This window comes from Diabrotica undecimpunctata, chromosome 1 (assembly GCF_040954645.1).
Source record: "Diabrotica undecimpunctata isolate CICGRU chromosome 1, icDiaUnde3, whole genome shotgun sequence".
Classification (NCBI taxonomy): domain Eukaryota; kingdom Metazoa; phylum Arthropoda; class Insecta; order Coleoptera; family Chrysomelidae; genus Diabrotica; species Diabrotica undecimpunctata.
Window position 1 is genome coordinate 76,536,156 of NC_092803.1, and position 26,032 is coordinate 76,562,187.

A 26,032-nucleotide genomic window follows, 5' to 3' on the forward strand; every position below is an offset into this window, starting at 1 on the left:
CGAAGGTAGTTTAAACCAGGTATTTGATACCACATATTCTTCTTCTTGGCAAAATTTCATCTTTCACCTCATCATCATTTCACCTTTCATTGTTTGTGCCTAATCGGTATCCTCCAGTGATAACAGCTAATTTTTTTTTGGGCGATTTTTCCAAGTCGCCTAGTATAATGCTGATGTGTTTCTTGAGGATTTTTTGTAATGTGCGTAATTCCTGCATACAACTATTCTACCTTATTCGATATTACACCGCTGAATCGATATTAAGACATGAAAAGGTTTAAACAATAAAAAGAACAAGAGAAAGGCAAGAAAAGCTTTTCTCTTCCATTCTCCTTGTTGGTTGATACTGCTGATTTGATATTAATTAAGTTATTTCCGTTTCTGACCCATCAACGTTTTTAAGACTCCTTTCCTTTATGTAGTTCATGTGCATTTTTGGTATACTCGACACCCAAGCTTTCCTTTGGATTTTCATTCGACAAAACATTTTTGATTTTTAGACAAAAATATAGAATAGACAATCACGTTCGCAAACGAGGACAAAACGACAAGGACCCTAAAAAAAGCTACTTCATGCTTAAATACCGTTAAGTATTTTGACAAGTCAATTGATGATAGTTGAATCATTTTAATATATTGATTGTTTACAGTGATAAGGAAAACTTGTCTAGCAAAACGAGCTTACCCGTGTTATTAGCAATATTGTAACAGAACTATACGTTTTTTGTAATTGCTAATGTTTAAAGGACACACATAACAATGATGAAAACTTTTTGATATTAGAAACGTTGCATCAGATGCACTAACTAAAACCTATATATTTACAATTCTAGCTAATAGTTTATGTACAGAGTGGTGAGGTTTACTATTATACAGAGGTATATAAATAGTCTGCGTTACTTGACGATATTTCAATAACTTTTTCACAAAACAAATTATGTAAATATATAACATTATATGCATTAATATATATAGTAAAAGCTATAAACGGTTATCACTAAGTCAATCACAATAGCTCAATGAATGGACAATGCAGTTATATCGAAACAAGTAGAGGAAGTGTGCCAAATATGGAATATGTCCCCATTATGGAATATTCTAAGGTCGCACAAACTAAAAGTGGCAACACTGGAACGACATCACCAGCGTGTAGCCATTGCTTGTCGTGACTGTAGTTATATTTGTTTTTACGCCGACTCGAAAATTAGTTAAGGTATGTAAAATAAGCATAGAAATATCCGATTATGCCTTGCATGTTTAGAAGGCTTAAGTTTAATTTTCCGATATTGCAATTTAACATTAACCTGTTGCAAATACTTTAATTTGGCCAACGAAAAAAAAAAGATGGCTATGTACCTTATATGGAATACTATACTGTCCCTATGATGGAATATTCCATATTAGGTACACTTAATTTGTGGAGATTTTAAGAAGTAAATCTAAATAGGATTTCTGTTAATAAATACTGTCTAATCTAATTATTAATATTTTTTTTAGATACCATTTGTCGTAAAAAATGGAGAAAACAAGATATGGTTCGTGCCATCCAAGCTGTGAGAAGTCAGGAGATGGGATACAAAAAAGCCGCAAATATATTCAATGTTCCACGCACTACATTCTTTCGTCTATCAGCTAAGACGAATGCTACACCAGTCCAGGTTGTTGAAACAAAATTAGGAAGATCTGCGATCCTACCACAAAACTTAGAAAATCAGTTGGTAGACTATCTACTTTTAACGGAAAAAAAGAAAAAGAAAATGCCAGAAGAAAATGGTTTAATTTATTCCTGAAACGACACAAGGATAGAATTTCTGTCAGAAAACCAACTGGAACGTCAATCCATAGAGCCAAAGGCTTTAATAAGGAAAACGTGACACTTTTCTTTGATATTTTGGAGGCAGCATTTGAAAACCATAATTATTCAGCTGATAGAGTATTCAACGTGGATGAGACTGAATTAAGTATTGTTCAGTCTAAAGTCCAATACGTTCTTGCGTTTAGAGGTTCGAAGAAGGTAGGAGCAATAACTTCTGCAGAAAGAGGTTCTTTAGTCACAGCAGTCTTGTGTATGAGTGCCGGATGAACTTTTGTTCCACCATATTTGATTTTTCCCAGAAAAAACCACAATATTTTATTGGAAAATGCTCCTCTGGAAACTGCTATTGGTGCTCCTCCTGGTTCAAAAATTGTGTGTCATTCAAGTGGATGGATTCAGACCCATATTTTTACACAGTGGTTCCTACATTTTATTGAAAAAGTGAAGCTTAGAGTGAAGACATAGTGTGCTTGCCCCCTCATTTTACCCACCACATGCAGCCCTTAGATAAAACGTTAATGGGGCCCTTGAAAACCCATTATAGTGAGATGTTGAGATTATTTTTTTAGGTCAAATCAAAGACCAATTACACATTATGACATTGCTGAACTATTTGGAAAGGCGTATCTTAAGGTGCAAACTGGGACAATTGCCGTTAATGGCTTCAGAAAGATAGCAATATTTCCTATAAATCGCCATGCCTTTTATAGTGATATAGTAATACTGAAAAAGAACAATATGCAGTAGTTGAAAATATTGCCGACAATAGTGTAGATGAAAATGAATTTGTTGGACCCGAAAATATTACACCAATGCTTTTCAGCATTACAGTTTTTAGAAAAATAGAAATAAATCAAAACACCTTGTCTTTATGTATATATATCTTGAATTGTTGTAATATGACACATAATGTTAATGAGTACATTGTATATTTCACATTATTCACATTATTTTTAAATTGTAATGTTAATGGCCTCTATGAAGAAAAAAACTTTTGGATGAAAACGAAACCACATTCCAGGAGTACCTACTTGTTATGGGAGATATAAATATATATAGTAAGAGTATATAAGGAATTTTAGATTCTAACATTAGACACAAATTAAAAAAAAAATAACCAGGCCACATTCCAGGGTTGGCGCAGTTAGTAATTACTTTTTGTGCGATAAGAACGACATACGGACCTTATTTTTAGGTAGCGATTGATACCTACATAGATATTTTTCTACACCTTTTCATAATCACCCATCGATTACAACAAACAAAGAAGTTATAGATATGTGGATTGCATAAGTTTTATTTCTATATAATTTCAGATTTTAGGTAATCCCAGATTTATTTTACTAAAACAATCATTTTATAGTTGACTGTTGATAGAACTGGCTTTGTAGAAAATTATTTAGTATTCTCGTCTTATACAACTGTTAGTTCAACTGATTTTTACCTCATTTATAAACAATTTTATTTTATATTAATATTGGTGCCGTTTGACACAAACTACTTGATAACCTCTGTAAATTACAATGTCTACCATCTGAAAATCAATCGTTATATTTGTACAAAATTGTCTAGATAAAAAATATTAAAAAAATATTGGTCTATTTCTAATATCCAAGTGTTTCAAAGAAAGTATCGAATTACATGTAGGAATGTTATTTTCACAGTAATTAAAGGGTAACCAGTAATTATTAAAAATATTATTGGAAAATAATTACAAATTGAAATTATTAAATTTGCCATGTGTTCATATGTTATATCATAAAACTTTAGATGGAAGTCCACTAATAACCTATCCACGTGCCGTGGCCTGTAAAAAGTAAAAATTTGAAATGAATTGAAAGATTAGTTTACAAGTTACACCATTTTAATTGTTGCTGCTTTTACAGTTTTCACAACCGTGTGTTGATAATTCTTTGCGCTCTGATGGAAAAACTACTCTGTGCAAAAAATGATTAAGTGTTGGTATACTGACTAAAATCGAGCTAACCATGATGCTGAATGGTTTCGTTGCTCAAATTTGGCAGTTGTTCCGGAAAAATGGGCTTTGTACTAAGTGCGTACTGAATTTGTCGATAAGTCGAAAAAACACGTTTTTCTGCGCAATAGCAAAGCTCCTTGTAGGTAAAGTGAAGCTCAAACTTAAAGCGCCCAACAAACGAAGAAAAAAAACAGAGCATAGAACTAAGAAAGAAGGATGACCTTTTCCAAGAAATGCAAAAAAGTATGTTCTCTATTCGTAAGGGTACATCTCAAGAAATATGGGAGACTGTTAAACATTTTATAACGACTCCAATTAATGACCCAAAGCTAAATAATCCTATGAAATAAAAACACTGGATAACAGATGATAATTTTAAAATATTTGAGAATAGAGGAAATCTTTGTCAAAGTGGTGTATATAGTAAAAAGGAAAATCGAGTTTAATAAACCTCAACAAAGAAATAAAACGAAGATGCAAGGCTGATAAACAACAATACTATCACAATATATGTAAAAAGAAATTGAGAGCCACGATGAAAACAATCAGCCGAAACATCTATTTAGAAAAATACGCTAACTAACAATAGACTTCAAAGCCATAATTTGGGCCATTTAAGACCACACACGAACCCTCAGAACCAACAGAGAAGATATAGCAGAGACATAGAGATTATATTGCCAGGATCTATATAAAGATAATAAACGCCAGGAACTTGTTCACCAAACCTCTGAAGAAATCGAAAAAAAAAACTAAAATACTGGACAAAGAAATAACACTGGCGACCAGTAAACTTAAATGTAACAAAGCACTATGTCCAGATATGATAACAACAGAAATGCTCTAAGCCACAGAAGAAACCGCAATAAAATTGCTCCACTTGCTCTGTAACAATATATGGCATTCCTAACAATAGTCTAACGACTCAACAAAATCTACAATAATCTCAATACATACAAAGGCAGCATCCATGAATGCGACAATTATAGAACTATCTCCGTTATCTCACATGCAAGCAAGAGAATGCTACACATAATCAATGACAAACTGAAAACTTTCCTACAAAGGGAAATACCCCAAGAGCAAACTGGATTTACCAAAGGTAGAGGTACACCTTGTGAACATAAGACAAATAATAGAAAAATCTAGAGAGTTTAATATTCAACTATATATTTGATTTATAGATTTATAAAACGCAAAGCGTTTGACAGGGTCAAATGGCAACACTTATGACAGATACTAAAAAAAGTAGGCATACCACAACACTTAATTTTGCTTATAACTGAACTATACGAACACACAACTGGAACAGTTAAAGTGCTTGACATACTCTCAAATGAATTCCATCCAAAACAAGAACATATTTGGGAAGCATATTATAAGAAGAGCGCTTGAAGGATGGGAAAAGGGCCTCAATAAATGTCCAAAAAAATAAGCAACCTACGTTTTGCAGAGGACACAGCCCTTCATGCAAATAGTTAAGAAGAGTTAACTGATCTTATATGACTGAAAACGAAAATCAAATATTTGGTCTGTAGTTAAACATGTCAAAGACAAAGATCATGATAGTGGATAGATAACATAACTACCGTCCACAAGTAACCACGATTAACCGGTTTGAGGTTGTTAGGTTATACTTATATCTGGGATCATTGATCACAAACACAGAGTCTCTACAGGAAGAAATAAAACGTAGATGTGATCTAGCTAACAATGAGGTTGATCAACTGCTTAATATTCCCAATACGGATCTAAATCTTGGAGCCTACGACAAGCGGAAAGAAGAAAGATAGACGCCACTAAAATGTTATGTTGAATAAGAATATTACGAATTCCATGGGCCGATTACCGGACAAATAATTCAATTTTAAAGCAACCAAAGGTCAGCAAAAGGCTCTTCAGCAAATTCCATTTCCAACAATTAAAATACTTGTTATGAGGACATATTATGAGAACAGATACAGAAAAACATGTAAAGACTTATTATCTAATTAATGGTAGAAGGCCTAAAATTACGAGGAAAGAAGGCCTAAAATTACGAGGAAAATTCCCAACGATGTGGATCGACCAAATCCAAACAGGAAAATCCAAAAGACCTACGTCTGAGTTAAAAGAAATAACCAGAGACCGGGATCTTTGGAGACAGATAATACACGGCATCACAATGACTACTATACTCCCTCCGAGGGATTAGGACTGAAGAGAGAAAGAAAGAGAGAGATGCACAATAAAATGAAATTTTTGTATCAATATGTGACAACGGATGATACATGGGCCAATTATTTTATTTAAAGGTCAAATGTGCACGCTACTTTATTCTATTTGTTATATATATTTAAAGATAACATCTAATGAACTTGTAAACGAATCAAACACATTGGATATCCATTATGGTATCCCTCAGGGTAGTGTATTGGGTCCTCTACTTTTTATAGTATTTATTAATGATATGGCTTTGTTAACTAATTCACTGACTGGGGTTAACATCATCAGTTATGCGGATGATACTAACATTCTAGTCACAGGAACGTCTGATCAAAATTTGCAAAATAAAACCACACAGATACTATCCACCATCAACAGTTATTTCTTATCCAACAAATTAGTTTTGAATAAAGAGAAATCAAAGTATATGATTTTCACGTCAAATAATTTATTAAACCATCAAGCCACTATAGAAGCAGCAATAGATAAAACAGACTGCACGAAGTTGCTGGGGGTACTTCTAGACAGTAATTGTAAATGGTCAAACCACATTTCTAATTTGAAATCCAGATTAAGTAGCGCATGTTATGCATTGAGAATTCTTTCACGTCTCTTTCATACATCAGTATTAAAAACAGTACACTTTGCCCATTTTTACTCAATAGCCAAATATGGCATTGAAGTCTGGGGTTGTACCTCTGAGTTAGAGCACATATTCGTACTTCAGAAAAGAGCTATTAGGATAATGTATAAAATGAGATTCTTGTAGAGGCATCTTTAGACAAAATAATATTCTTACAATTCCTGGTCTGTATATATTTTCGTCTATAATGTATTTACATAGCAAAATTTATGAATTTAATAAATTTCAATTTAACCATGTTTATTCAACAAGATTCAGAGACAATCACTTTATGCTTCCACAACATCGTTCTGTTTTGTTGGAAAGTAGCACACTCTATGCAGCCATAAGTTTCTTTAACAAATTACCAATAGATATACGAATGAATTTACATCAGCCAAACTTTCGGAGGTGTGTACATCAATACATTTGTGAGCTAGAGCCATATTCTAAAAATAACTTTTAAGTATGTTTTATCGTGTTTATTAATTTATATACTTTTAAGATAACTTTGTAAAATGTAACTTTGACTTGTCTCATACATGTACTTTGTATAATGTCGCATGTGATCAATAAATTTGACTTGACTAGACTTGACTATTCAATGATTACCTTTAAAAAAGGGTAAGTGTTAATAGCGAGTATTATATGGAGTTATTCTTCTTCATCATGTACGATGTCTTTTCAGAACGTTGGTTACCATCATAACTATTTTAATCTTATGCCACTCTAAATAGCATGCTTGTATCAATACCATACCAATCTCGCAAATTTTCCAACTATGAAAACGTTCTTCGGCGTGGATCAATATTTTGCAGCAACCTATAATATCTTATTACATATCCGAAGTAATCTAGCTTTATCTTCTTGTTGCTTATTATAATTTATAATCTTAATGCTTATTATAATTTTTATAAGCTTTTTAAAACGAAAAGCCGCAAGGGCATTTATATAATTTTTATTTACAGTCCAATACTCGCCACCACAAAGTAAAACCGAGAACACATAGCGAAGTAATCGGATCCGCAATGTCAAATTTAGGTCTCTACTATGTAATAGCTTGGAGTTATTGGTGCATTTGAAGAAGGAAATTACGAAAACTGTATCGATAGAGATTTTCCTGGAGCAAGTCCAACAACATATCGTTTTACCAAAAATGTACCGAATATTGAAGCAGCGGTGGAATCAGTCACAAAAATACAAGAATACTATATTTATAGACACTTTATCTAGAGCTGTGATACTTTGTCGTGGTGAAGTTAATCTTCATGTTTAGTCGCGGATACTCAGGTTTCATTTGCTATCTCACGACATGCAGGGATCTGCCGGAAGTAACCATCCATTTCCTAGTTTCTTTTTAAACAAAAATATAACAGGAACAAACAGTCAAAGTCATCCAAAAACTATGGAACTGGATCGCTTTACGGACTATTCTCTTGAATATAATGAGGAACTATTGAAAATCGATCAGCATAACCGCGGTAAAGTTTACCGAAAAAGGTCCATCGAGAGAACATATGCGGCTCACTGAGGTATACGTTTAACTACCTATTGAAACTAGGACGACTCAACAAAAAAAATTTGCTTGATATTAAAGGCTAGATTTAGGGAAATACAAAAAAAGCTCTCAGGTCACAGTAAGGAAAGGTCTACTAAGGAAAAATTATCGTTTTACCTACAATTTACAATCAATGTTTATAGATAGGTAGAATTTAACACAAAAAGTTTTGTTGGGCCTGACGACACAAAACACAAGAGAAGTGCTCTGTCACACTGGGGGAATGTGCTGGTATTCCAACGTTCAGTCTATCTTGTATTATATGTATAAGGGGTATTCTGTTCACTAAAGTGACTCAAAACAACTATGAACAACTATTATTTGACAGGTGGCATGCTAGTCCAACTAGTCAGTACAATAAAGATAAAGTAAACTAATATAAGTAAAGTAACTAATTATAAAACATAAGAATACGCTAAGGGCTAAGGGTACCTTTTTCCAAACAAAATCTTAAAAAAAAAAAATTAGAATAATAAACACGACGATTGCATCTGATTTTATTTTCAAACCGCCCCTTAACTTTTCTTACTTAATAGGTTTTTTTTTGATTAACAAAATGTAACAACAAGAAATTTACGTGAGTCTCGAAAGAATTGCGATATAATTTAATTATGCTTCCTAATTATAGCTTCCCATATTTTTTATATGTTATGTGATTATTTGTAAAAATTCACTGGCAAATTTAACGAAATCATTAGGTAGAAAATCTGTTTCTACTAATTGACAATTTATTGTATTAAAAACAAACTTAAAAATTAATTTTTCATTCAACAATATTTCAGGCTGTCAAGCCTAGTCGATGGATTTTGGCAGATAAGAAATTGTGCAATATGAAGACAATTGGCTTTGGACATCCTTCCATATCCAGTTCCTAAAAGAGAAAAAATGTATTAGAAAGAGCAATAAAATCATTAAAGTATAAAATAAAATTACATCTCACATACACATTATCAAGGCTCCTCTTTTTTCCTAAACAAAATAAGCTTTACCAATTCATGCTTTTTAGCACCAACCAATGCTTGGAAAGTATTGAATTAAATAATTTTTTGTCTGTGTCTTTATTATATCAAAATTCGACCCAATCTCAAGGTTGTCGTAAGTTCTTTTACAGGAAAACGGTTGACTTCAGAAATTTAACAGCATGCTTTTTAGACATATTTAGTACCAACGGCTGCATAATAAGGCAGATAATGGAAAAACATTCTTTGAGAAAGCAGATGGTGTAAGGACAAGTGTAAAAGAGGCGACAAATTTCATGTGAGTGTAGAATTGCATCAGGTGCTAAATCCTTATCTATTTTCATTAATGTTAAATCAGATAATAAGGACGGTCCAAAGTAATATTGAAACCGAATTAGAGTAGGTGAAGATTGGATGTAAAGGCTGACTCTTGGAGAAAAGGGTTTAACATTTGATGAACTAAACACCGATTATATAAAATGTACATTTGAAATTAAAAGTTACTATTACAAACAAGATGTTCTGACATGGGATTCAGATGAGAATTATTACATGGAATATAAGGTCGCTTAAAATCAAGGAAAGTAAGTGCTGAAAGAGAAACAAATAGACATTTGCATTCTACAGCAAACAAAAAAGAAAGAAAAATGACAATCAAAATCAGGTCACCACACACTGATCTGCAGTGGAGTAGCAAAAGAAAACAGGGCCACAGAAGGAATAGCCTTACTAATTCACCAAAGGTACTAAACTCACATCAAAGAATGTCGATACATATTAGAAAGGATTATAACAGCACAGATAAGAATGGAGAAGGAAGATCAGAACATAATCGGAGTAGTATACGGCCAAAAAGCCTCAAAGTATTATTGGGGATTTTAAAGCACGAATACGCAATCAAGTAATACCCGGAATTAAGCAAAAACATAACAAGAATGTTAAAAACGAAAATGGAGAACTGATAATAAACTTCTGCACGAATAACGAACTTAGGTAGCGACCATAGCCTAGTATTATGTAAAAAAGTGGTAAAAACTCAAACATAACATAATTAACGCAACAACAGAATCACTTGGAGAGAATAAAGTAACAAACGCTGCCATATTAAAAAAAAATTCATGTTTTAGAGAGAAAGTGAAGACAAAATGTGAAGAAAAGAAGAAAGCCTTTTTACAATACAGAATACAACAAACACAACAGGCATACAACCACTATAAACGAATTAGAAATGAAACGAATTCTTTAGTTAGACAAACAAAAAGGGAACACATACTTCTTCGGAATACATAACGAAATATGGAGAATGATCAAAGGACAAAGAAAAGAGATTAAGGAACTAACAAAAACTAAACACATTCATAAAGAAATGTGGGCAGACTACTTTCGATTCCTATTTGCTAGTGAGGATAATGCATCATTAATACCAGAGATGACGGCAAACAAAGAAATAACATTGAGGAGTAAAAGGTAAGGGAAGCAAAACTAAAATTAACAACCAAAGTAATAAAAAATAAACTAAATGAAATTAATATCTTCTAGCAAAAGATCAACAAGATTTTAGGTCAAGAAGATCATGTACCGCGGCTATATTTATAATAAGGCAAGGGCAGGAGAAACCATTAGAATACAACAACCTGGCATATCTGTTTCGTGAACTATTTGACCTGATTAAATTAAAGGACGTTATCCACTTACTGTACGCAAGAGAGATACCTTTAGGAATAATCGAAACGATCGAAAATATCTACCAAAACAACACAATAAAAGTAAAAATAGAAGAAGAAACAACTGACCCTACTTAAGCTGTAATATAAAATTATGGATGAAGTAATAAAAAAAGTAAAAACTAAAAAAAGATACCAAATGGGAGAATACCAATTTAAAATAATCTGATATGCAGACGATGCAATACTACTCTCTCAAAGTGAAGAGGATTTACAACTTACGAGGCACCAATTTAATATAAGTGCTAGAAAATTTAACATGTAAATTTCGCCAGAAAAGACAAAATGCATGTTTGTATTAGCAAATTTACCAAGATGTAAATTGAAGCTGGAATGTCAGATAATAGAACAAGTGATGGTGTTTAAATATCCAGGCATCACATTATCTAGCTACGGAAAGCTTGAAACAGAAAAGGAAGATCAAGTGAATAGAGCAAACAGAGCCGAAGGTTGCCCAAATAAAACAATATGGAGAAATAAAAATATCTGGAAAGAAATAAAACGGAGAATTTACAAAACAGTAAAACAGAAAAACGCGTATTTCATTATTGGTTCAGACCAATAATGAAATACGTGGCAGAAACACGACCTAACACAGAGAGGAGAAAAAGAATGTTAGAAACAGCAGAGATGAAAACAATTTGGTGAGTGTGAGTGGAAAACAAAGAAACATTGATGGTAAAACACTATATAATAAAGCTAGAAGTACAAATATACGACGTAGATGCAAAGTGGAGAACATAAAGGACTGGATAAGAAATAAAAGAGTAGAATTTAATGATCATATAAGCCGAATGACAACAAATAGAGTTGTAAAGACGGCAAGAGATGGTTCCCCAATAGGAAGACGAAGGCATATTCAAAAACAGACAGAGTCATGTCTATATAAAAAAAGAAGAAAAAGAAGAAGTCTTTGGCCCCCAAATTTCTGAAGATAGTTATATTATCAGAAACGATCAAAGTGGATCAGAAATTTTTAACCATGTAGTTTTAGTTGAAAATAATTTAAATCGAGCCTTAAAATGTGGTTTTGCTTGCTGCATGGTCGTTTTTAAATTATCTTAAACCAAAAATATTTTAATACCATTATGTTCATACTAACGTTCTTGCTCTAATTCTACTTCTATATCAATACATTTCAAAGAATACTTTCCAAAAAGATCTGAAGCGATTGCGTATATGCCATTTCGACTGGAAACCATAATTAATAATAGAGACATAATATATTTAATTTGTGATATCTTTTCATTGCAGGAATTCAAATATTTATTGCCGACTCAGGGATCAAACTTCGCTCTAGATTCTCAAGTAACATTCTTTCTCTTTATCTGTACATTTCTTCTTTCTGGCGGTTTGTAATTAAGTATGTGCTTAGTTAGTCTGTTTTTATCCATTGTTTTAATTTTTTTTTTGGCATTATTTTATTTTCTCATTGGTCTCATTGGTCATCATTGGAGTATATATTAGTTCTTGTCTTATCTTTATTTCTCTATCTATCAACTTTTGTAATGACTTTAACTCTTCTGTGACATGTTATTTTGCTATCCTGAATTCTAGAAATATCTCTTTTTTCCATAACTTAGATTTCGCGTCCATATAACAGCAATAAAGCTAAAGCATAACTGCAGATTTTTAAGACAGAAGATGTATAATAAGCGAATTGACTTCCCTGCGACCGGTTTACAAAAGACGGCTTCCATAACAGAAAAAATGGTTAAATAAGAAATATTTAATAAACAATAAACAAACACTCTAACCCATTTTTATTATATATTGAAGAATATTATCACATTTCAACATAGCGCCCGCATTTTCTACTAGTTTTTTTGAATTTTATTAGAATATGGCAACGTTATGGAAACGGGAAGTTCGTAAAATGAATGAATTAAATTTTAATTTAAAGAAATCAAAGAATATGTAATCTTTTTGCAACTTCTTAATAACCCACTATTATACAATAAAATATGAAAACATTTGATAAAAAGGTAATACAGTTTTCAACTGACTCAAAGGTCTCCAAGATTCACAATGAACAGACATTATAAAGCAGATAATCTCGAAATAATCAATAAAACTTTAAACTATTTTCCATTAAACATTCATCAAAAACTATTTCTACTATACTAACGAGATAAAACAAGAGGGTGTACTTACAACATCTCCTTCATCGGCCGCACCGAAATCCAACCATAGATACCTCTTGCCGTCGTCCGAAGAATTCCTTAGCCTATCGAAGGGATACCTCCAGAGCGTCCTTGATCCCGTACCCGCCTCCAATAACGTGAAACCGTTCTCGTAGTGAATTACTAATTGGGCCGGTCGCCCTTTCCAAACACATCCTAAAATCACATTAGAATCTAGTTAAGGAAAACTATATACAGGGTATGATAGTGGTGATCAATATATTTAGTGTTTTAACAGTATACATATTAGAATAACGATGACCTCATCGTTTGATTTTGGAAAAGTAAAAATTATTATTGATAATTTTTAGGAAGCTTTTTTCTCCTTAAACCACTGTCCAATTTTAAGCACATTTCTTTTATTACTACATTTCTTTTATCATTACCATATTTTTTTACCTTTATCCCTACGCTGTAGGTGTACCATTTATAACTAAATATTATACTTTTATGTAAGGACAAAAATAAACATTAAAAGAGTAAAAAGCCAATTTACTTTCTATATCTAATTGTAGAGTGACGGGGCAAAGTGATCTAAGTGCCAAAAAATCAAAAAATCACTTTTTCCACTCAAAGTGTTCTATGTGCCATCGCCAATAGCCCCACTGTGATTTAAGTCCCTATTCTACCTAATTTAAAAATTGACTGCATGATCAAACTAGCGGTATGTCCTTCGGACGTGTCCGGCCATACTGTTCTAAGTGCCATGCTTCTTTATTAGTATTGTTCCATGTCAGTAGTTGCTTATAAACGTTCGGGAACGTGTCGTTTTAAGGTTAAAATTCCTATTTTGCATGAAATAATGAATGAACAAGCATTTTGTCGTGATGAAACAGTTAAAAACAAAAAACGTAAGAGAAAAATACAGAGTGAGGCACGAGTTACTGGAAATTCGTACACTACCGATAAATTTAAAAAACTAGTTCCGGCAAGACGTAAACCTAAAAACGAGGTTAGTATTAATTTTTATTTTCGAGTATGTGTGCAATAATGACGTTAGCAACAAAAACCAATATTTGCAATTTAACCTTATATTTTGCTTTTTTTGTTTTCAGGTTGAATGCAAATGTAAGAACAGCTATTGTAAGGAACTGACTGGAATAGAGAAGATGCAACTCCATGAGTCCTACTATTCACTGGATTTAAATGCACGGGGTAGTTATCTTATGGGACTGATTCAGATACTTCCGGTGACACGACGTCGTCATGGTACTTACGATGATGGTGCAGAGAGCCGACGCCAATGCACTATGAGTTACACTGTTCCTAATGGTAAGAGAGGTTTACAAAAAGTTTGTAAACGGACATTCATGAAGATTTTTGCTGTTACTCCCCAAAGGATTACAACCATTGTCAAGAAGAAAAAAAGTGGGGATTACATGTACACAGACAAGCGAGGTGGTGCAAAAATGTTTAAATTCACTGTCCATGATCGTCGTTTAGTGAAACAACATATTAATAGCTTCCCTAGAGATGTCAGTCATTACAACCGACTTAAGTCGGACAAAGAGTATTTGAGCTCTGATCTGAATGTGCATAGGCTTTTCAGGGCATTTCAAGAAAAGAATCCTTGTACTCATATTTCACACAAGTTTTACCGAAGTGTTTTTTTGAAGGATTTTCCGAACCTATCCTTCCGTCGACCACGAGTGGATACTTGCAAAACATGCGATCAACTGAGCATATCAACCAAAAGTTCTGACCCAGCAACCAAGAAAACAGGGACAACAAAACTTGAGTTACATCACCGCCAAGTAGAAGCTGTTTTCGCATCTATAAAAAGCGACTTTATACGAAGCACCTTGCCAGTAAGTGACACGTGCACCATAACAATGGATTTGCAGAAAGTATTTTCGTTACCCAAACTAACTCACAGTAGTATGTACTATTCTCGCCAAATATCTGGTTACAACTTTGGTATTCACGTGGCTGATACAGATGATTAATTGATGTGTATTTGGCATGAGCGGCAATCAGGAAGAGGAGGCAACCAAATGGCATCTTGCCTTTTACAAACACTAAACTGTGGAGTACTCAATACATACAAAAAAAATCTGTGCGTTTGGAGTGATAACTGTGCAGGTCAGTTGAAAAACAGAATGCTTTTGTTCTTGTACATTTTTCTTGTCTGCCATGAAGTTTTTGAAACGATTGATCATAAGTTTCTTGTATCAGGTCATTCGTTCTCAGCTTCAGATCGGGATTTTGCTTTAATCGAAAAAAGAGCAAGAGAATGTAAGCTAATTAATATGCAGGAAGTTTATGAAGGCGATAGTCACAGCGAGATCTTCACGTCCTTACAAAGTTCTGAACATGGGTGACGAGAAAACGTTTTTTGATTTTGATGCAGCCTCTTCCGCGTTTCTGAATACAGCCAAACTTGGAATTTGTACAGCTGTTTGGATTCGAGTTTCAAAGAACAACCCTGTGACCGTCATGTACAAGAAAAGTTACAGTGATTTAGCACCGTGGGAAAGTTGTATAGTCCTAAAACCTGGCATTACTGCCACTACCATCAAAAATGCTACACTGTCTTCTTTTCCAAATTCCTTACCTTTAAAAGAATCTAAAAAGAAAGACATTACTGCAATGTTGCAATTTCTCGATGATGACAATAAACAATATTTTTTAAACATTTTGACAATTTAAGCACTTTATCATTTTCATTTTTTGTAATATGTGTTATATTTGAAGCATGTTTAATATTTAAAATGACTTAATTTAACAGTTTTTATTTTTAAATAAACGATTTACGACAATAAATTTGATTCAAAAACGGTTTTTTGTGTTTTCCCAATAAAATGTTTTTTGGCACTTAGATCACTTTGCCCCGTCACTCTACAATTGGAGAAATACAATATTATTGACAGTCAAAAGCTTTTCATACTGCTTTAGATACGGAGGACTTTGGGGGTGATCAAGAATCAAATGAAGGTTTTATAAGCAATATAATGATGTAAATATATCAAAGATTTGATGTCAAACAAGGAGAAGGACAAGATAATAAAAAATTGGCTGACAAGGTTTCCAATAGTAGTATGCGAATTTTAAAAGAAAAAAGTTTGTCAAATGGTCTAAACAAAGCTGAAATCGATTACAAGGATTCTTCAGATTGTGATAATAAAGTGGACCCTCCTGACACAAACATAAATGGAATTACTTATATTGTTATTATCAGAGGAGATTTAAGAAATCCTTTTGTTAGATAAGTGCTGTTTGGGATAAATATTTGATAGGATAGAAATAGTTTGACTGGACTACATCAATATACATACAATATAAAATTTAGGATGCTACAAAGATTATTGGTCTTCGAGGGTAGATCTTCGCGATATCAGTCTTTTTGTCATGAGCTCTCGGTCATCTCGATCCTGTACGATTACCACTAGTCGTCAGGTGTATTGCGTTGTGTCGTCATCTATATCCCCATGCCAATACAAGATTTTCTCTATCGTTTAAGAGCTTTATTATTGTAAAACATATTAAGACGTCTGATGTGGATAGGGCATGTAATGCGAATGGAACAAAATGATCCAACTAGAAAAACGCTTCTTGATAGACCAATTCGTCAAAGAAGACGAGGAAGACCTAGAACAAGGTTCCTTGATAACATCGATGAAGACATGAGACATATGGAAATACGTACTTGGCGGAGAAAGGCGATGGATAGGGACGATGCATGATCATGACTAAATCAGCAGATGCAAACATCTAATTGAGTGTTGAGGAGTAATTGAGAGTGTGGATACCTACAAATACCTAGGAATATGGATAACATCAAATGTAGACCCAACCAAAGAAATTATAACACGTATTGAAATAGCACGTGGATCATTTGTTAAACTTAAAAAAGTTTCTTTGTTGTCGAGATATAAGGTTAGGACTATGCCTAAGAATGCTCAGGTGTTACGAATTTACTACTCTTCTTTATGGCTTGGAAGCATGGACATTCAACCAAGTGCATCTAAATAAGTTGGTCTCCTTTGTATTTTGTTGTTACAGATGAATCCTACGAATATCATGAATTCAAAGAAGAACTCAAACGCAGAAGTTACTAGAAGAATAGGAAATGAAGCTGAAATAATATTCACTATCAAAAGAAGAAAACTTGAGTACTTAGGTCATGTTATGAGAGAGCAAAAATACTCATTTATGCACCTTATTGTGCAAAGCAAAATTCGAGGAAAGCAAAATGTGGGAAGACGAAGCATATCGTGGCTTAAGAACTTAAGGGAATGGATTAAATGCAGTAGTGCAGAAATATTTAGAGCGGTACTCAACAGGCTCCATATAGCCATGATGACTTACAATCTTCGATAGAAGATGAAACTTAAAGAAGAAGAAAGAATAGCGCACTAGAACTGGAATAACACCATTTAAAAGGTAAACTAAAGGTGGCGAAAGTTACAAAATAGTTAATCGACTCTATATCACCTCAAACTAATAATAAAATGCAACTAAGAATAAACTATAACGTATCTCTGCTTAAGTTCAAACCAGGATTTAGGGGAGGGAGATCCTGCAGTACTTTTTTTTGCAATATTTTGTAATTAAAATCATATTAAACGACTCAAATTTCAACCTCACTCGCACTGTGATAATAGGTGGAAGTGATAGGTAAGAAATGATACACAAGTGTTAACCCTCGGATACTCTGCTGGATATCAAAGGTGTAACCTAATTATAAGGGATATCAGAAATGGAATATAATTTTAGTTTAGTTTAAAATGAAAAAAATATCTAAAACGTTTTAAGTTAGCAGAAACACAGAGATTTCCAACACAATTTTACAATCTAGACTAATACCAAAAATATAAGATCTGAATTACACCTACTAAGATCAGATCAGATTTATTAACTGCTTTTATAAAAAGCACAAGGGAAGATTTTGCAAATATTCAAAAGTAGAATATTCTGCTTAAAAAAAATGTAATTTAATGCAATCACTATAAAACTGATCGGAATGGCAGTATCTAAAGCCATAACTGGAACTTATAGTCAATACAAGCAATAAGTAAACTACTACTCTTCTTCTTTTAGTACCCTGTCCGATTATTGAACGTTGGCGATCATATTGGCAATAATAACTTTGTTTACGTTAATTTGAAATAGATTAGCGGATGTCTCTTAATACCATTCTCGTAGATTTCGGAGCCAAGATATTCTCTTTCCGTCTAGGGCTCTTCTTTCGACGATCTTACCCTGTATTATTATGAGGTGTAGAAGGTTATGCATACCTGGATGTCTCATTACTTGGCCGAAATATTGTAACTTTTGAATTTTTATTAAACTACAACTAGCACTTACAATTTTTTTAAAAGTTGTCTTACGAAACCTGAAACCATTAAAATGTTTAGAAAACTCTTGTTTTACCCTGTATAAGAAAGATACCGAAATCTCTAGGAAGAGGTGACAATTAATTAAACTCGGTTCTATTAGGTATTGAACTTTGGGGTGAATAATGGCTCATGACGAATTCGCAAATTCACCTAATGAATTTCTGTGTGCGGTTAGTAGGGTCTAAGTTTAAACAAAAAAGTCTTTTCTAGCTAAATGTTGAGTGAGTTAAGGCGTTGGAATAGGTTAAATGTAATCAAAAAGTTCACTTATAATATCAGTACAGCAAATCTAATTTTAACTGTTTTTTAATGAAACCTGTTTATTTGTAATCTATACATATAAAGAAATTTAAGTAAAACTGATATTGTATGTATTTTTCTGGTCTTATATGTATTTTTTTTTGGTAAAGTATTTTGTTTAAAATGTACCTATGTGCATTTGCCATGATTGTTGATAGTTAACGAAAATTAACAAGTCCACATTTGTAAATATAGTTTGACCTGTTTTTACTGTATTCACTTTAATTGTCCACTTTTGTAGACAAATTATATTTGTATGTGTGTTTTGGATTTTTGTCTCCCCTTTAAAAAGTAGGCATGGTTCGTAAATCCGTAAGCAATATTCTAAGACTCCAGCCTGTAAAAATGGTACCTTGACTTGGTTGACAGTTTTTAACTGTCATATTTGGTTTACAGGTTAAATTAAAATTTTCTTAATTTGAAATTTTTTTGAAAACGATTACCAGATTGGAAATCGTAATGTCAAAACAAATGTAAAATATAATTCGTATTACAATCAATTGTGATTTAATACGAATGAAAATAATTTTCTACGAAAAACTAATTTCTTTTGGCACGTTTAACATAGATTAGATATATTTTAGGTGGAATTAAATCACAATTAATTGTAATGACAATTAAATTTTTTATTTTGTTTTGACATTTCGATATACAATCCGCAAATTGTTTCCAAAAAATTGAGAAAATGATCTTTAACCTTTAAATATTTGTGTTTCTGAGGTGTTTCTCTTCGTTTTCGGCCTTCTACTACCGATAGTTACATTCTGTTCTTATGGCTACGTGGCTGAAGAAGAATATTACCAAACAGAACAGATTGTTATTTAAATCGTAAATAACCAAAACTGGCACTAAAGTTCCAAAAAAGCCACAAATGTTCAACTTCCGAAACTTCTAAAGTTCTAACATATATTGTTCAACGAATTTTTTCGAAGAGAAACGTGACAAGTTATTCTCAAGATTCTAAAAGTTACAGTACAAACGACAAAAGGACATCGTTTTATCTTGCGGTTTTAGGACAAAGCCAAATTATCGAACGTCTGCGAAATATCATTTATAGAAGAATAAAAGAAGAATTCAAGTTTTCATAGTATTCTTTCTTAAAATTCTTTGCATTACCCACGGACCTGTGGACAGAGCTTTGAAAGGAGCGCATAAATATGAATATTTTGCTACTTAAGATAGCAGACCTCATCATGTTCCGTCAAAAAAAAAAAAAAATCTGAAGACGTGATTGCTCTCCTGCAATGTACAATTATTCTTTCAGATAATCTTCAAAATACCAATATCTAGATCCAAGCTTATCAATTTCGAAGATATATGACTTATATGAATTATATGTATTATATCTCAATAAATGCAACAAAAATAATAAGTGCCCGAAATTACTTCTTAATGTCGTATATTTGGAAAAGAATTTAATTTATCTTTCTATCATCCTAAAAAGAATTTTTGAAAAGTATGCGAGATAGAACTTAGAACAAAAAAAACTTAGAACAATGATAAGGTTAGATCAAATGCATATACCACTTTTATAATTGAACATTTGAACTACAAAATGTTTTGAATATTCCAACGACCGACGTTTTTTAAATGTATTATTCAAGGAAGTTATGTGGCTACAATTTGACTATTTATGTAACTGTGAAACCCAATAAAGCTTATTTCTTTTCTTGGATAGAACAAAATGGTGAAAGTGGAAGTTATGAAAAAGAAACTGCTCTACAAGAAAGTATTCCAATTATTATAAAAGAAGTTAGTGTTTTTTTCTGACAGCTGCAGTGGACAGAACTGAAATCAATTTTTTTTCTGCTCGCTTTTTGCATATTGTATACGACTGTTTGGTGTTATCTAATATATTTTTTTCGAGAAAGGGCACACATACATTGAGGTAGACTCGATGCATTTAGCAATCAAAATAACAAAGAAAAATGCATGCTTCTTTACACACAATGATCTTTTAAACGTTTTCCGACTTGCAAGTTCCAAACGTAATAAAAATGTAAGCTATAACATTCACGAATTAAGTTTTTCCGATTTCATATACTTAAAATATCTCGCAACTTGCTTGATTAATTTAGACATTGTATAATTATTTTAATTTAGACATTGTATAACATAATATTATCATTCCGTATTATTGTAACATATTCTAAATGTAACACTTAATGTTTGTGTAATGAAAATTCATGTTATAGTACCTGTGTAAATGGCCATAGTAGCCGAGCACGTTAAAGTTGAAATAAAAAAAAAAATAAATAAATAAAGGAAAGACGAAAACTACAAAAAATTGAATAGCTAAAAATTAAATTTAGTTATGAAAAGGCCAGTCTAGGATGTATTTTCTTTTAATACAGATTCTGAAAGACTGAATTTCAAGTTCATCAGATAGCTAAAAGAGGAACAGCTACAGCTATTTTATATATCGTTGTTACTAATTACGTAAACGAAGATGAGCAGTTTGCTTAAACTTACACCATGTAACATAATTCAGCACATATTGTGAGATCGTCAGCATAAAGGAAGTACCTTGGTTTTAGTCGGATTGAGTTCTTATCGTCGTAGAGTACTTTTAGTGTACATGGAGTTCGTAGGTAGTTTGTCTGTGATTCAATCTTCTTCTAGTGTTTGGGTATTTATGTTGGTTCTTAGTTCTTAAATTCACAAGGACTTGATTAGCGACTTCGTTAACTGTAATCTCGCAAGGTGGTTTATGTTCCTGAGGATCATCGCTTCTTCTTCTTGTAGCACCTATCAGTTTCGGATGTTGCCGACCATCATGGCAATCTGACTTGGTTTACTGTAATCTCGCAAGGTGGTTTATATTCCTAAGGACCACCGCTTCTTCTTCTTGTAGTGCCTATCCATTTCGGATGTTGCCGACCATCATGGCAATCTGTATTTTGCAAACTATTGCTCTGAAAAGATTAGTGGTTGTTGTGTTGAGCCACAAGCCAAGATCGGGGTTATACAAGTGTATGCTCCCACAACAACACATCAGGAAGAGGTAGTTGAAATGTTCTACGAAGATCTGATAAGAGCATTAAGAGAAAATGATACAAAGCATACCATCATTATGGGCGATTTCAACGCAAAATTAGGTAAAAAAGAAGAAAATACTGAAACTAAAATAGAGATGCATGGTTATGGCATACGAAATAAAAGAGGAGAAAAATTATATACCTTCTTAGAACAACAAAATTTATATGCCATGCCTATAACACACACTTCAAGAAACCAACAAACCGAAAATGGACGTGCATATCTCCCGATAAAAAGACGAAAACCGAGATCGATTACTTCTTGTGTGGGAACGAAGACATTTTTTAAGATATAACTGCTCTTAATCGATTCACAACTGGCAGCGATCATTGCCTTTTAAGAGGAAGTATTCATATTAAACAAACAAAAACTAGTAATAACAGGCCGTATAATAATTCTAATCAGATAGATCAAACTAAAAAACGATAGAAGGGAGATGAGTACAGAGAGTTAAGAAAAGAATTTGTAGAACATTATCAACATGAACACAATTAATAAATAAATGCAACGAAAGCTCTTGAAAGCAGGACTGACTGTTGCAAAGAAGACGATAAATAAGGAAGACAGAATAAGTGACAGAACAAAACGGTTGATGGAAAAGAGACACACATTTCTAAGCGAAGGAAAGCGAAACACCAATGGTTTCAAAGAATTAAATAAACAAATAAAGAAGGGAGTAAAGGAAGATTAAAGGATCTATAATTAAAACAAACAACAGGAAAGAGAAGCATAGGGAGGATTAGAATGTCATGGCTGCGCAACCTGAGATAGTGGTACGGATGTAGATCAAATGAACTTTTCAGAGCAGCCGCATCAAAAGTCCGAATAGCTATGATGATTGCCGACCTCCGTCGCGTAGATTGCACTTGAAATAGAAGAATGAAAACAAGGTAGAAAAAATACCCGAGAAAAAAAAATAGAAAAGAACCGAGGCCTGAAATGCCTAAGATCAAATTTAGCAAAGCCTATAATAATCTCATTGAAGGATAAAGACGAGAAGGAAATAAGACATAAGAATAAAATCCTAAAAGTTACTCAAACATTTTACCGTGATTTATATTCCTTAAACAAGAACCCAGATAACACTGCAAAGGAAGATCTTAAGAGAAAGATAACGAATGTCAACTCAAAAATACTCCCTAACATAGAATTCTTCGAAATAAAACAAGCTATGGCACAACTAAAAAACAATAAGGCTCCGGGCTCAGATGAAATACTTGTAGAAATGTTGAAGGAGGGGAGTGAAATTATTCTCGAAGAATTAAAAATTTTTTCAACGAATGTCTTCACAGAGGAGAAGTCCCAGATGATTGGAATTAAAGTTTGACAATACTTCTCTTCAAAAAGGGAGACAGGGGAGATCGGAAGAACTATAGGCCAATCTCCCTGCTGTCTCAAATGTACAAACTGTTTATGAGAGTAAAAACTAACAGATTAACGTCGAAACTAGATAGCTATCAACCGGTAGAGCAGGCAGGATTCCGAAAGGGTTACAGTACAGCGGATCGTCTTTTTACAGTCAGAACGCTAATAGAGAAAGCCAATGAATATCACTTGAACTTATACATTGTTTTCGTTGATTACGAAAAAGCATTTGACTTCATAGAACTTTGGGCAATAGAGAGAGCTATGAATAACTGCAGGATATACTCCCGATACAGAATGCTCATACATAATATTTACAAGAAACCTATAATGAAAATTCAAATGCGAAAATCAAAGCTATACCAATCAATAGAGGAATTCGCCAGAGAGATGTTATCTCAGCAAAGCTATTCACCCTTGGACTGGAAGACGTGTTCAAAGACATTAACTGGGTATATAAAGGAATAAATGTTAATGGAAGAAAACTGAGTCATGTGAGATAAGCTGATGACATTGTATTATTCGCTACAAGTTTCGAAGAACTACAGACCATGATGACGCAACTATTTGAAGCTTTGGAAAAAGTAGGTCTTAAGATGAACTTAGAACAAACAAAATAACGACAAATACACCGAACATTAGAGAAATAACGTTGAAAGACATAAATTTAGAAACAGTAAGCGAATACATCCACCTGGGACAGATAATGAAAGTTAACATATCAAATCAAACTGCTAAAATTCCCAGAAGAATAAGGTTAGCATGGGCAGGATTTGGAAAACCAGAATTTACGATTCTCCCTATGTACCTCCCTATACTCTCGTATGGTTCACAGATGTGGACACTCACCAAGTCTAATATGGATAAAATAGTAAAAGCACAAAGAGCGATGGAAAGATCAATGCTCGGGGTGAGACTTATAGACAAAAAAACAAATAAATTGATTAGAAGTAAAACCAAAGTAAAAAGACGCAGGAGAATAACATGCTGCCAAATTAAAATGGACACAATGCCCGACTAAAGGATAAAAAATGGAACCACGAATACAATAATGGAGACCATGGTTAGGAAAAAGAAGCAGAGGAATACCACAAGTGAGATGGTCTGATGATATTAAGAAGATCGGAGGACACAGCTGGAAGCAAGTGACGCAAAATAGAAAACCCTGGATTGATTTGGGGGAAACGACCAAGAGGAAGACCACAGATGAGATGGGTTGATGATATTAAAAGATTAGCCGGAACAAATTGGAAATATGTTGCTCAGGATAGTGACCGATGGAAGGAATTGGGAGAGGCCTATGTCCAAACATGGACGATACAAGGCTAAGAAGAAAAAGAAGAAGATTTGGGGGAGGCCTATGTCCAAAATTGGATTATTTAAGGCTGAAGAAGAAGAAGAAGAGGAAGTGTGTTAAGCCACGTACGTAGATTTTTCAGCCAGGAAATCCCTCGCCTTCCTGGTCCGCGTTTTCCTTCTACTTTTTTTTTGTAGAATTAATTGCATATCTTTAGGCTGTACCTCAGGATGTAACCGAGGTATTTGATTTTGTCTGTTTTATTGTGGTTAACAACTCTTTTCCTTTTTTCATTCTAAATAAAACGTCCTGGTTAGTAACGTGGTCGGTATAGGATATCTTCAGAATTCGACGATAAAGCCACATTTCGAAAGCCTCAACTTTCTTGCAGATAACGTCTGTGATAGTCCATGACTCAACTCCGTACAACAATATAGGAAAAAATAACATTGAAATGACCTCATTTTTATGGATATTGATAAATCATGGCATTTGAATATCACCGCTAAGGAACAAATTTACATGCTATTTTGCTACTATGTGTCATATGACCATTGCTGTTGCAGTGGCTAGAGCTCATAATGTTGAATTTAAATTATTATCTGGTATCTTTACTCTTCTGCTTTGGATCCTAAAGAATATTATTTGTTAAAAACCAGAAAAAATAATATAGTTTCATGAAACTTTAAGATAATCAAGCTATACATACACAGCTATTTCAAATATTTGGATTCATAAAATTAAAGCGTTGCTAATTTTAAAGGGTATAAGATGGGCAGAAGTTTATATTAAAAAATAAAATATTTTTCTTGTTAAAATACTTGAGTTTTCTTTATTAAATAACCTAGTTATAAAATACGACTCATATTGGATGTAAAATCAAAAATAGCTAAAAATTTACTCATAAACAAGAATATCATACTTACTGCAAACCAACTCCCGCTGGGTCACGGCGCTCGCATGGCTTCCATTAACTAACGCTTTCGCCCACGCTGCCAAGTCCCTGTGCGTTTCCGCTCGCAGCGAGTGTGTTATCACTCCTTCCACAGTCGCGCATCGTATGCTAAATTCTGGTAGCTCTGCCTTTTTTCCAGATCCTACTAGTCGAGTTGCTATCAGTGAATAAGCTTCCGCAGGCGCTCGCCATGCTTCACCTGACCACGGCGCGCTTTCGTAGAAGCGTAACTCACTGTCCGTCACGGCCGCGAAGATAGACTGCCATCGGTCCATGTCTTCGGAAGATTCGGAACTGGACATAGTCTATAAAAAACAGGATATTAAAATGAAATTCTTTATTATTCACCAGATAGCTGCCCCCCTTTTTGGCTTTATAAAGATCATGACAAACTGAAAGATGAAAAAGGAGCTCGGCACTTTTCTAATGTAAAAGTGGTTTAAATTGAGCCAAGATTCAGAGATCAACTGTTTCTGAGTTACAGAGGTTCAGAGTGTCGGTTTTTATTCCTTTTAAATAATACATATTTATAAAATATACAGAGTTTTTATTCTAAAGGAGCCATCTTTTACCGATATAGATATCTGTCAATTTTTAACTCTCTCGCTTCCAGTACCGTAACCATATTTTTTTCAATATTAACTCTATTTTTGTGAAAAATGTCATTTTATTGAAGGTGTTACACCTCTTAA

At 33.4% G+C, this 26,032-nt stretch overlaps 1 protein-coding gene across 1 annotated transcript in view; it reads right to left on the reverse strand.

Moving 5' to 3' along the window:
- Positions 1 to 7,568: 7,568 nt before the first annotated feature.
- Positions 7,569 to 26,032, reverse strand: part of Syn1 (Syntrophin-like 1) — a 360,579-nt gene continuing 342,115 nt past the window's right edge. Inside the window, exons 4-6 of the mRNA XM_072520238.1 lie at positions 25,312 to 25,645; positions 13,017 to 13,201; positions 7,569 to 9,050 (exon numbers count right to left, since the gene is read on the reverse strand). Coding sequence (XP_072376339.1) covers positions 8,958 to 9,050; positions 13,017 to 13,201; positions 25,312 to 25,645 — 612 coding nt within the window. The 3' untranslated portion in view covers positions 7,569 to 8,957. The remainder of the gene's footprint in view (positions 9,051 to 13,016; positions 13,202 to 25,311; positions 25,646 to 26,032) is intronic.